The sequence below is a fragment of the Acinonyx jubatus genome, chromosome D3, assembly GCF_027475565.1.
Source record: "Acinonyx jubatus isolate Ajub_Pintada_27869175 chromosome D3, VMU_Ajub_asm_v1.0, whole genome shotgun sequence".
Classification (NCBI taxonomy): domain Eukaryota; kingdom Metazoa; phylum Chordata; class Mammalia; order Carnivora; family Felidae; genus Acinonyx; species Acinonyx jubatus.
The window spans coordinates 45,104,821-45,117,561 of NC_069392.1; the positions used below are offsets into that span (position 1 = coordinate 45,104,821).

Consider the following 12,741-nt stretch of genomic DNA (forward strand, 5'->3'; position numbering starts at 1 on the left):
GAGGAGCCGTTCATATTTAGCATCATCAACATTAAATACCAGTTCAACCATGAATTGCTGTTATGAATGATCAGTAATTTTGATTTTATTCAATTAAATGTGGTAAAATAGATTAACTTAAGGAAGTCAGCACTGCTGTGCACATCTGAGATTCCCATTCATTCATTACACAAGTACTCATTGAGTGTCTAGTGACATCAGGCAGTGTGGCTGTTGCTGACAAGGCAATGATGAACTGGCCAGGACCTCAAGTGTAGCAGATGGGAGACCACAGAGAAGCTCAGGGTCCTGTGAGTCCCCCGGAGGGAATCTAATCCGCTTGGGGGCATCAAGAAGGTTGTCTCTGGCTGGGACCTGAAGTATAGGAGCAATCAACATATGTAAAGCGCCAAGAGCTGGAGAAAGCGTGAACTTCCAAGGAACTGGAGGATACTGGCGAAGCAGGCTGGGGGTGCCACATGGGGCTGGTGTGGGAAGCAGGGGCCAGAACACAGAGGACCTTGAAAATCACAGTAAGACAGCCGTTGCTGGGGGGACACCAGCAGAGAAAGGACATTATCAATTTCAACTTCTCAGTAGCTCACTCCGGTGCAGGGTAGAGACTGGATTCAAGAGGGAAAAGGCAGAGGCAGATAGAGCAGTTGGAAGATGAGCTTATTAACAGAGGCAAGAGATGAGGGCAGCCGCAGGGAAGCAGCTGTGCAGATAAGGCAAAGGGCGTGGATGCTTAGTATCATTAGGACAGCAGATGGGTAGTACTGAACGGTTGCTTGGGGCTGGGGAGGGAAGTAGAAAAATGTTCAGGGGTGACACCTGGGTTTTGCTCCAGTGCTTGGCCAGATGGATGGCACTGGCAAGGAGGCACGGGGATGGGTTCGGTCTGAGCCAGGCTGAGTTCCCGGAACCTGAGAGCAGGTGGAGATGCCAGAAAGCAGTTGGACAAAGGCCTGGACCTCTACAGAGAAGTCTGGGCTGGAAAAAGGGTGAATGCAGCTCAGGTACAGGTGTTGGTCAAGCTTGTAGGGCAGGTGAGCTCACCCGGAGCACTGAGGAATTCTCAGAGGCAGTGAGGAAGCTACTGGTCAGTGGTTTGCATTTGTGCGGCGTTAGCAGAAGACCCACGGGTAGCAATGTGGGTGCCAGTGAGTCAGGATTTACGAGGAAAGGGTAGTGGGTGATAATCAAGAAGAAGTCATTCTAGTCTTGGCTCAGCCACTAAGGAGCAGTGGGACCTTGAGTTAAGTCAGCACTCAGCCTTTCTTTGCCTTATCATCCCTATCCACTTATGAAATACATATGTGGAAAGGCACCTGGGTGGCTCAGTTGGTTAAGTGTCTGACTCTTGATTTCTGCTCAGGTCTTGATCTCGTGGTTTGTGGGTTCAAACCCCGTGTCGGGCTCTCTGCTCTGACAGGAGAGCCCGCTTCAGATTCTTCCTCTCTCTCTGCCCCTCTCCTGCTCACACTCTCACTCTTTCTCAAACAAACAAACATACATACATAGATATAGTTATGCATATACAGATAGATGTACATACAGAATTTTTCTAGTAATTTTTCTAGTAATCTAGTAATAAATCTACTAATCTAGCAATCTAGTAAGTCCTAGAGTTTTCCAAACAAGGGACTACTTCTTTTTCTGGGTGAGTTTATACTTTGAGTTTTTACTAAAATCATAAGAACATCTGGGGCACCTGGGTGGCTCAGTCGGTTAAGCATCCGACTCTTGATTTTGGCTTAGGTCATGATCCCAGAGTTGTGGGATGGAGTCCTGAGTCAGCCTGCTTAAGATTCACTCTCTCCCTCTCCCTCTGCCCCTCCCTCACTCACTCTCTCATGCTCTCTCTCGCTCTCTCTCAAAAAAAAAAAAAAAAAAAAAAAAAAAAAAAAAAAAGATCAAAAGCAGATGGAAAATGTAAGAGAAAGAAGACAGTCAAAAGAGTTCACTGGCCTTTTACTTCCTTGCAAATAAAATGCTAAGCAATATTGGCCATTTCTGGCCCTGCTTTATCCCTCTGGTGACATCTTTGATGGTCCAGAGAGTCTTGAATCTCCCTGTGATGGGGGCCACTGGGGGGCGGGTGGGCAGACAGGAATCCTACTAAGTACCCACACCCAAGCTCTGCGGGGCAGGCAAACAATCCTTCTAAAGGAGGGAGGTGTTCTGATTCCCACATAAGGGGAAGGCCCTTACAGACAGCAGCACTTAAACCTAGTTTGGAATGAAGGAAGCCGGTTGAATCTCTAAATGAAGCAGCCCTGACCAAGAGGTTTTGTGAGTGCCCTGTTCTGTCCTCTCTCGCTATAATGTATCCCCATGGGGGTGGGAGCCCAGATCTGGGAATGACTTGTTTAGGATTACAATCAGAAATCATAATCTATTAATCCCATCTGCTTCCCATGAGAAGAGAAAATCACCCAGGTGATTCCAGAGGCTCTCAAGCAACAGGAAGTCTTTCCTGGGGAAAGACCTACACCATTGTGTCGGTGTAATAATAAACCATTAAAATGAAAATAGTAATTCTTTTTTTTTAGTGTTTATTTTTGAGAGAGACAGAGCGTGAGCAGAAGAGGGGCAGAGAGAGAGGGACGCACAGAATCCAAAGCCGGCTCCAGGCTCTGAGCTGTCAGCACAGAGCCCAACGCGGGGCTCGAACTCAAGAACCATGAGATCGTGACCCGAGCTGAAGTCGGCCGCTTAACCCAGGTGCCCCGAAAGTAATAATTCTTAAAGTAAAAATCAAGGATCTGTTGGACATTTACTCAGTACCCAGCCCTGAGTTTAGGATTACATTTGGCTCTTACTGCCCTGAAATCTGTCGACCACAGGTTTGGACCAGGTTGGTCTTTGTGAATGGATTGGCCCACAGTGTGCATACATATCCCCGTGCACTAACCCATTCATACAGTAACCTGCACCCCTACACAGTCACATTCCTCTCGCAAGCGTGTTCAGCCTTTGCATCCTGGACTCAACGTGGAATTCTAGGCCTTCAGATGAGCCAGAGTGACAAGAACGCGTCAAAGAAGAGTGGAAATAAATCTTCCATCTTAACATCTCCGCTGCAGATAACTGTTCTGTAGAAAGAGTCTCCATTCTTCCAAGTGCTAGAAGTACACAGACGGTGTAAACGTAAAGAGCAAGGACCAGTGTATGTGCCACACCGCTCAGGTCCCAGCACTGAGGTGGCCACTTTCCTGCCGCATGACCTCAATCAAGTTGCTTGACCTCCACATGCCTCCCCATGCTACATCTGGAACATAGTCAGAGGATCTACCTGTCTCTTAGGGCAGGGTGAGGATTCGAAGTGGGTCAAAGAGTCAGCCAGGCAGGTGGTGAGAGCTCAGTAAATGTTAGAGAAGAAAATAGCTCCCTCGAAAGGTTCTGGTGGGGCTGGAATACTAGTGCCTGACACAAAATAGGTGCTCCCTGTCCCCGGCTGCCTTTCTTCTCCGCTTTGCTTTTCTGCTACCTTCTTCCTTCAACTTACACTTGATGGAAAGAAGGACCTCAGGGGATGGTGATGGGTCTAAACCGTGTGGAAACCCCACAGAGAATGGATTTTAAAATATGTGTAAATAGACAAGCTCCAGGAATGAATGCAAACTTTCTTTCTTTTCCAAGGCAAAAAGCCATCTTTATAAAATAATTAAGCTCAAGCTGCAATGCCAGCGAGGATTCATTTCTTCCTTTTCGTTCTAATGAAATTTAATTGTATGCATATTACATGTAGCTCAACTATTTATAATGACTTGAATAAAAATGAATACAGATACCTTTCCACTTAGAAAGGTGAGCTGCCTTAGGGATTTATAAGGAAATGAACCTTGGGGTTTTCTTAGTTACATCATTTGTTTAAGAAATGACAACTATTTGCCTGGACTCCAGTCAGTTCATGTGTGTTAATGGTGCATGTGAAGTCAGCTCCAGACAGATGCAAAAGTCAAATCCAAGGGGAAATGCAAAAAAAAAAAAGGAAAGAAAGAAAGAAAAGAAAGAAAAAGGAGTGGGGAATGCCAAGGTAGCCACATAGGCAGAGTTGCTGCAGCAAGAAATTCCTCTCATTACGATGACTGTACTCATATGGGGAGAGTTACTCACCCTGGCATCTCACGTGGAGTCCTTGCTCTATACTGGGCATCATTTGAGTATGTTACACATATTAACCCGCTTAAATTCATGACAACCCGAGGGAACAGATGAACATGTTCCCATCGTAGAAATGAGGATACAGAGGCACAGAATAGTTCGATCGCCTGCTCAAACCACAGGGACAGGCCTTGAACCCAGGCAGTCTGGGTGCAGAGCCCTCAGTTCTAGTGCAGCAGACTCACAACTGCATGCCACACCCAGTGCCCAGCAATTCCAGTGCATTCACTTTTTGTTGTTGTTGTTGTCGTTTGTTTATTTATTTACTTTTGAGAGACAGAGCACAAGCCGGGGAGAGGCAGAGAGAGAGGGAGACACAGAATCCGAAGCAGGCTCCAGGCTCTGAGCTGTCAGCCCAGAGCCCAACACAGGGCTTGAACCCATGAACTGTGAGATCATGACCTGAGCCCAAGTTGGACGCTTAACTGACTGAGCCACCCAGTCAGTCCCCATGAACTTGTTTAATCCTCACAGTGCTTTCCGTTGTTCTGGCCTGGCATCAATTCAATACCAAGCCACATTTTTCATCATTGACTAGAACACAAATTTTACAGTTTGTTTCTACTGAGTTAACGGTGACTAACTTAAAAGTGGATAGAAAAAAAAAGAGCTAAGAGTTTTCTAGAGCATTCTCGGGTCTAATAAGTGACTTCTTTATTAATATATATTTATAGAATATTGATAGTATACTAATTTGTTAATATACTTCCTATTCACCATGTACCACCATTACTCTGGAAGGGGAGTGGGCAATTCTAGATCTTGTACATTTTCTGTCTCTATACTTTTTGAGGGCACTGGCCATTCTTCTGTCAACACTATCATGTTTATTTTTAAAGCTGAGAATGCAGAATCACACTGAAAGGAAGTAGATTTTCTCAGCTTCACAAAATAAGTAGTGTTACAGAAATCCCATGAGAACAGACACCCGTAAAATAAATACCTGTTTATGGGTGAAAAGTAGCAGACAAAGTAGAGAGTTTCAGGTCTGATTCTCAGACAAGCCTGGTCTGGTACACCTCTTCCTTTTTTGTACCCCAAATCAGGTTTAACATTTCTACACCTGCTTTCCGAGGCTGCATGAAAAATCTGAAGAAAACTACTGGTGTTGTTAGGTTGAATGACACTGTGGGAGTAACAAAAAAGTGCTCAGAAGACTGGAAGGTGAGTACTGAAAACCTTGTAGAAAAGTACTGCTCCCCAACCAAACCATCTTTGGTATTCATTTACACATCAACTTTTGAGTCTCCCAGTAGCACACAGTATTATGATAAAATGGTTCATTTATACTCCCTACATATTTGCAAGATACAGAACGCCTTCAGGTTTGCAAGTTAAATTTGTAGGAAAAAAGGAATACCGACTATACACACAAAAACGCAGATGATTGGTAGATTATCATGCAGAAAAGCAAACTCTGTTTTTTTCCCGAGGCAACATAAACCACATTAATCAGCTCAGGCGAAGTGACATAGAATAAGATACTGGATTTCAGCCATGAAATGATTCCAATGCCAATAATGTATTCTGTGTTTGCCTTTCAGCTCGTGCGATCTGCCTCATTCTCCAGGGATGGACAATTGAGTTTCACCAATTTGGATTTGGCTTTTCCCAACCACTTCCAGGCCTCCTTTGGATTTCAGACCTTTCAACCCAGTGGCCTATTATTAAGTCACCAGACAGAGGTATGAAATATTGCATGAATACTGAATAAGATTTAAACCCAACTCAAAGTTTGATGTCAAAAACAGTAGAGAGATTTTGAAGGTAAATTAACTAGGCATTTTATCCATCATCACAGGGTGAAGGACATTGTATATTTCAACATGGAGGTTATTCTTCTTCCTGGGACAAGTCCTAAAAGAAAAAAGGCTTAGGAAGTACATTATGGTTTACAGAATTGAATTTATATGTATTCATGGACCCATTTTCATTTCTCTTGGGTTTATTTTAGGAGTTAATGTGAATTATACTGTTATATGTAATGATGTAGCTTAAAGTTTTAGATATAAGAAAAAATCAGAATATATCCCCACTATTCTTTTTTGATTCTACAAAAGATAGTTCTTCAGATTCCTTTTTTGCATAATCAGCTAGTTGTACAATATTTACATCTGGGGAATAAGGTCCTTTGCTTTTTGTTCATGTACAACAGCAGGACAGAATTCTCTTCAGCAAGAAGGTACCCTCTGTAGATTTATAGGGTTTCACTCGTGTTGTCATACAGGGGTAGAAGTCAACTAATAGGTAGAAATCCCCTCGTAGAATGAGGAGGGGGTTTAAAATAGAGGTAGAAGTAGAATACTGACATTCTTGGATTTGTTTCTTCAGGATTGCCAACACAACACAACACAACAGGCATCCAACATTTGTTGAAAGACAGAATGGTAGCTGACTCTGTGATTCTGTGGCTATATCATATTAGAAGGTCTCTTTTCTCGTGATATAGTTGCTCAATCAGCCTTTAGAGATCTTTTTTTTTTAACTACCCCCTGAAGAAGCACGTGCCAGCATTTTTGACTGCAAGAATGCCCTTTCTGTCAAAGTAGGATGATATGACCTAGTTCTTTTGACACCCAACATTTGTTTCCTTTGCCGAGGATAAGGATACTGAGTATACAGTATACAAAACGGTCGAAAGCCGGTGTAGGAGTTGACTTAGCAAAAGAGGAGATCAATCCTAGACCTAGAAACCCTAGAAATATCCTAGGAACATTGCCCTCAACTTCATAATGGGTTAGCTAAGAAATACATATAAACTGGCATTCTTTTATCCAATTTATAATGAATAGTACCAACTGAAAAAAATCAAAATATAAAGCTGACAATGGCTACAACCACATGCTGTAAAAATCGTTTTAGCCTAAAGCTCATTATTGAAAATTGCAAAAAACAAAACAAAACAAAACAAAAAACCTGTACATGGTAGAAGAAAAAACAACAGGAAAATTCAAATGACAACTACTGACTCTACACATATTTTTTAATTAAGAATCCACAGAAAGAATCTAATCATCTTGCCAAAATTTAGATCTGCAGAGTTTGATGTCAGAAAATTAAACCTCCTTGAAATTATGACCAGAAAATAAAAAATTCCTAATGACTAAAGAAAAGATACCATTGTTAGGATCATATATGGAAAAACAGTTGATGAATGAAACCTTCATCACATGATTGAGGAAAGAGTTGATCCTGATGAAAATAACATAAGCACATTGAAAATAGAAATAGAAACATTTAGAGATGGCTTAACTGTTTTGTGTAATTGATGGAGAAGTTAAATTGGTTTATGAATGTAGTTCCATAAAATGCTTTTGACAGATTCATCGGTGTTTAAACAATTTGGATAAGACTTTTATATTCATAAACACGGAGTCAAAATAATCAAAAATAATCTTTAGCTCAAAATAGCAAAGTCAAAACATTTGGGTCAAACCCACCTAACTGTTTTATGCATGGTTTTGATCAGAAATTCAGTATTGATACACCTGTAATCTTGAAATAGAAATTAATGACATTGACAGGCATATGCTGTGATGATTTCAGGCAAATAACCTGCAGGTCACCCTGGAAGATGGTCACATTGAACTGAACACCAGGGATGGAAGTAGCCCCATTTTTAAATCCCCCCAGACGTACACGGATGGTTTGCTGCATTACGTATCTGTAATAAATGATGACTCTGGGTGAGTAGAATGGCCCTTCTGCCAGAGCTCTTGAGACTTTTATTTTGTTTAATGGAATCTTCTAGTATCTTTTTTGTGAAGTATGTGTCCTTGATGCTGACACTGTTTTCCTAGTGAGATTTGCCTTCTTCCTGGTTCTGGATCAATTTCCTCATTAAAAAAAAATAAATCAATCAATCAACCATGGGATGGATATACAAATTGTGGTATATTCAAAATGCAGGAGTGAAACGGGTAACAAGCAAAAAGATCTACCACTGTGTGGGGTGACATGAGTGAACTTCCCAGTGTACTGCTGAGTGAAAGAGGCTGCACATAAAAGAATCATCTCCTATGATTTCATTTCTATAAAATTCAAAAACAGGCAAAATTAATTTCTTTTCTCAGTATTCAGGATAGTGGTCATACCCTTGGAGGGAGAGAAGCAAGCACAAGGCAGGGTTCCTGGGTGCTGGTCTGTTCTGCTTCTTTATCTGGGCGCTGGTATCATTGGTATATTCACGTTGCAAAAAATTCACTGAGCTGTACACAGGATATGTGAACTTCCTGTACGTATAGAATACTTTAACAAAAATCTGTGCCAGAGAAATACATGGAAAAAAATGTATGTGCTCTTTAAAAATAAATCTGGTCTAACAAGTTACTTTAGGTTAAAGATACTGAGTCTGAATCGAAGACAACAAGTTGACCACATGATGAGAAACGTTTCTTCCCTGCAGTTCTCACTCTTGTTTTGTCTTCCTCCTCTTCCAGACTCCGGCTTCTCATTGATGACCAGCCTCTGAAGAATAACCACAGGCTAAGACACTTGTCAAATTCCCAGCAAACCCTGCGTCTGGGCGGAAGTCACTTTGAGGGTTGTATCAGCAATGTTTTTATCCAGAGGTGCGTCCTTTCCTGTGTGTGTGGCTGTGGGTGTGAGAGCCGCCTGCCTACAGGGAGGGCATCTCCTTGCTCTGGTAGCACAGCTGGATGTGTCACCACGTGCTGCACCAGGCCCTCATTCCACAAACTTGCCCATGCCTTCTTAGACAAGATACACACGTTAAAAACAAACCACCTCCCACAAAAACTTCCCTGCCTCCCTTTGTGGGAGCAGCTTTGGCACATAACCTTGGAAAAGGTCTAATCAAAATTAATTTTTGGATGATGGCCCTGAGAATTTTCCAAACTGAAATTTCACTTCATTTGAATAAAGACTGCACGTTTGACTTAATCAGAATCTGTCCCATTTTGGGGGCTGATGGCTTGCATGGGCCAGTGTACTGCTGGGAAACCAGACCACCATATTGTCAAACTCAAATGTGTCTCTCTATAGAGAGAGGAGCCTGGTGCTAGCGTGCAAATGTTTAGATGTTCTTTTCTTTTGATTTGAAATAATCACCTTATTTTTATTTTGTTTATTTATTTTAATTTTTTTTAATGTTTGTTTATTTTTGAAGGAAAGAGAGACAGAGCGTGAGCAGGGGAGGGGCAGAGAGAGAGAGGAAGACACAGAATCTGAAATAGGCTCCAGGCTCTGAGCTGTCAGCACAGATGCTGACGCGGGGCTCGAACTCACAAACCGAGAGATCGTGACCTGAGCTGACATCGGTCACTCAATCGACTGAGCCACCCAGGCGCCCCATAAGTTTATTTACTTACTTTGAGAGAGAGAGAGAGAGAGAGAGAGAGAGAGGCAGCACACAACCCGGGGAGGGACAGATAGAGGGAGAGAGAGAATCCCAAGCAGGCTCTGTGCCATCAGCACAGATGATCACTTTTAGATAAAAGGCAAAGCCCTGCCCAGGGCAGAAGGGGATCCCAGGACTGGTAAGGAAACTCAGGCAACCTGTTGGGAGCTCGGGGGCTCCTATTTTCTATCAAGGCTCAGACACCAATCACAAGATAAAGCAGATTTATCTGTGAGACTCCCCTACACAAGTGCACAAGATAAAAAGCCTTCTACAAACTCACTTCTAAGGTTCCTGATGTCCACCATCACTCTAGATCATCGACACCCACCTTTCTCCTCTCTGCATATTTCATTTTCATATTTCTAGATGACACCTGTTCCAAAGAAAGAGCTGTAGTATACTGGCTTTGCCCCAGTCCTAACCATTTAAGTGAATACAGTTTCTCAGGCCTTTCTGCTGGCAAGACACCGTGCTGGGTATTTTAGGGAATGCAGACATGGGTAACAGCACATCCTCCTTTTCTGAGCCCAGTGCCTCCTCTAGACACAATGTACAGGTAGGAGAGGAAAGTTTACCTAGAAACCATGACAGTAAGAACGTGTATTCTTAAAGCAAGTTCTCGTGCCAGTGCATCTTCCTTGAGATGTCAGAGTTTGGCAGTGGTTTTCTTTTCTGCCCTCATTGCAGGCTCTCAGAGAGACCTGCAGTCCTGGACTTGGCCAGTAAATCTACCAAGAGAGGTGTGTCCCTGGGAGGCTGCAGTTTAAATAAACCACCTTTCCTCATGTTGCTTAGAGGTTCTACAAGGTTTGACAAAGCCCACACTTTCAATATCAACCAGGTAAGTGTACCCTACACTGGCTTTTGCTTCTCCCCAGAGGATTCTCGTGAGCGATTCTTACCCCACATGAGATGTTGGGGAAAGGGCTCAGGTGGTGTTAGGGGTGCAGATCACCTGATCCCTTGGTGGTCAGTGCCTCCAGGAAGGGTGGTCAGTGCCTTCAGGGATTGATAGGTCATCAACAATTGGATTATGCCAAAATGTGGAAAAGGTTTCCGTTTTAGCTTTTATTTTGTATCTTGATGAAAATTTGGCAATTTTTTGTAGACAGAACAAATTGAATCTCGTTTTCTCAATTCCTATACACAATGTCTCGCTCTTTTGATATTCCTGTTGTGTACCCAACAGGTATAGTGATTTTCTCTAGAATACAAGGGTCATGCCCCTTCCCTTCCCCAGAGACAACCCTCCACCCTGGCTCTTAAGACAACATAAACACATGCACCCAGGCCTTGCCAATACCAGTGTGGTTTGACCTTGACTGCACACTGGAAACATCTGGGGAGCTTTTAAAATCCCAGTGCTTGGGTTTCATCCCACCTAATTACATCAGATGCTCTTGAAATAGGTCCAAGTGGCAGGAGTTTGTAAAGCTTCCAGGTGATTCTACTTTGCAGCACTAAGGCTGAAAGGAAGTAAAATCTCTTGTTTGGAGGAGTAGAAGCATTGTAATGAATTGGACACAGCATTAGGACTTAAAGAATTCCTTGCTGTGGCCGAGGTCAACACTATGACCTCCCCGTGTCTGAGGTTACAGTTAATACGATTAATGGGTATTAGTGAGCACCTCCTATGCGCCGGGCATTGCGCTAAGCTCTTTAAGTGGCTTTTCTTACTACATCTGCAAGTAACCTTGTGAGGGATGTATTATTACTGTACTTCTATATGACCATACTACAGTAATAGTACCAAGCAAGTATATTACTAGCCACATCTTACAGAAAAAGATGCAGCAGTTTAGAAAGGTAAGCAATTTTCCCAAGCTCCCACAGATAGAAGGTGCAGTAGGAATTCAAAACCAGATAGCTTGATCCCACAGCCTGCACCCTCCTAAGAGCAATGTGCTTCTGTTCAGCACACTTTTCTCTCAATGTCAACCCCCATGCTACTTGTCTGCCAATATTTCCCTTGCTGCACGGTGATTTGGAGAAGTTGAATAGATAGTCCATAATAAGAAATGTTTTATGCTACTACGAAGAAATATACTTTATAGAGGGTAGTCATTTTGCTGATATGAAAACAACATCTTTAGGACTGCTCCATCAGGAATGAAATCATATATTCATTTTTTTTTTCATTGTAAGGCTGAGAGTTACTGAGAGGCTAAATTAACACAGTGATGGTAGAGATGGAGAGAAGGAAAGGGGTTCAAAGCTATTTAGAAGATAGAATATACAGGACCCAGATGATAATTGAGTGTGGACGGCAAGGGAGAGGCAGGAGTTAATGTAATTCTGAGACATCTAGTCCGGGTTATTGGATGGGTGGAGATGCCATTTCATGGGCATAGAAGAAGGACAAGTATTTGGAGGAAAAGAGACTGGGTGGAGTATATTGTATATTGAGTGACAGGTGCCTGGAGGACATCTACAGAGAGAAAGCCATCAGGGACTGTCTCTGAGTGGGCCTCAGTGGATGGGGGGCAGAGGCTGGGTCCACCGATGCGGGAGCTGCCAGTGAATACGCTGTATTTAATTGTGCCCCTGTTCTGTGCAAGCCCCCAGATTCGACGGAATAAGACATTAATTTTGCCTCCAAAAGCTCAATAATAGAAAGAAAGCAACAAAGCTTTGTGGTTAAGTACTAGACTTGGGGGTCAGACTTACTGGGTTTGCACCGGGCTTTACCACATATTAGGTGTGTGGCCGTGAATGATTATTTAACCTCTCAGCGGGTCTATTTCCTGAAACACAAATGCAGATATATAAAGTAAGATCTCCTAATGTTGTTGTGAGGGTTAAAAGAGGTGCTAAACATACAACATGTAGAAAACTGCCTGGCACGTGGTAAGCATGTGATAAATATCGGCTGTTATTATTATTATACACACTAATAACCTCAGTGAAAACAAAAAACGTGCAGCAGGCAGAAATTTCCCTGCCCCACAAATCAGGGGGGTTCTTCTGGAGGAGGTGACACACGAACTGGGTCTGGAGCATGGGTTGGATTTAGACAAGTAGATGTTGCTTTGCACGAGCAGAAGCCCGAAGCCAGGAGGCAGGATGTGGGTGTAACTCGGGTGCATGACACTTCCCGTACATCTCTCTGATCGTCACCAGTCTGCGTACTCTCTCTTTCGGTTCTCACCACACCCCTCTGAGAGCAGAATAAAATGCCAGCTCTACAGGTCAGGAAACGGAGTCTCAGAGAGGTTTTAAAAAAAAAAAAA

The 12,741-nt window shown here is 42.9% G+C and overlaps 1 protein-coding gene across 8 annotated transcripts in view; it reads left to right on the plus strand.

The window, feature by feature from the left end:
• LAMA3 (laminin subunit alpha 3) overlaps window positions 1–12,741 on the plus strand; it is a 269,791-nt gene that overhangs the window by 240,152 nt on the left and 16,898 nt on the right. For all 8 annotated transcript variants that reach the window (XM_027068651.2, XM_027068653.2, XM_053206292.1 and 5 more), the window contains 5 exons: window positions 5,196–5,313; window positions 5,694–5,834; window positions 7,696–7,835; window positions 8,589–8,720; window positions 10,199–10,352. In XM_027068651.2, the coding sequence (XP_026924452.2) occupies window positions 5,196–5,313; window positions 5,694–5,834; window positions 7,696–7,835; window positions 8,589–8,720; window positions 10,199–10,352 (685 nt within the window). The remainder of the gene's footprint in view (window positions 1–5,195; window positions 5,314–5,693; window positions 5,835–7,695; window positions 7,836–8,588; window positions 8,721–10,198; window positions 10,353–12,741) is intronic.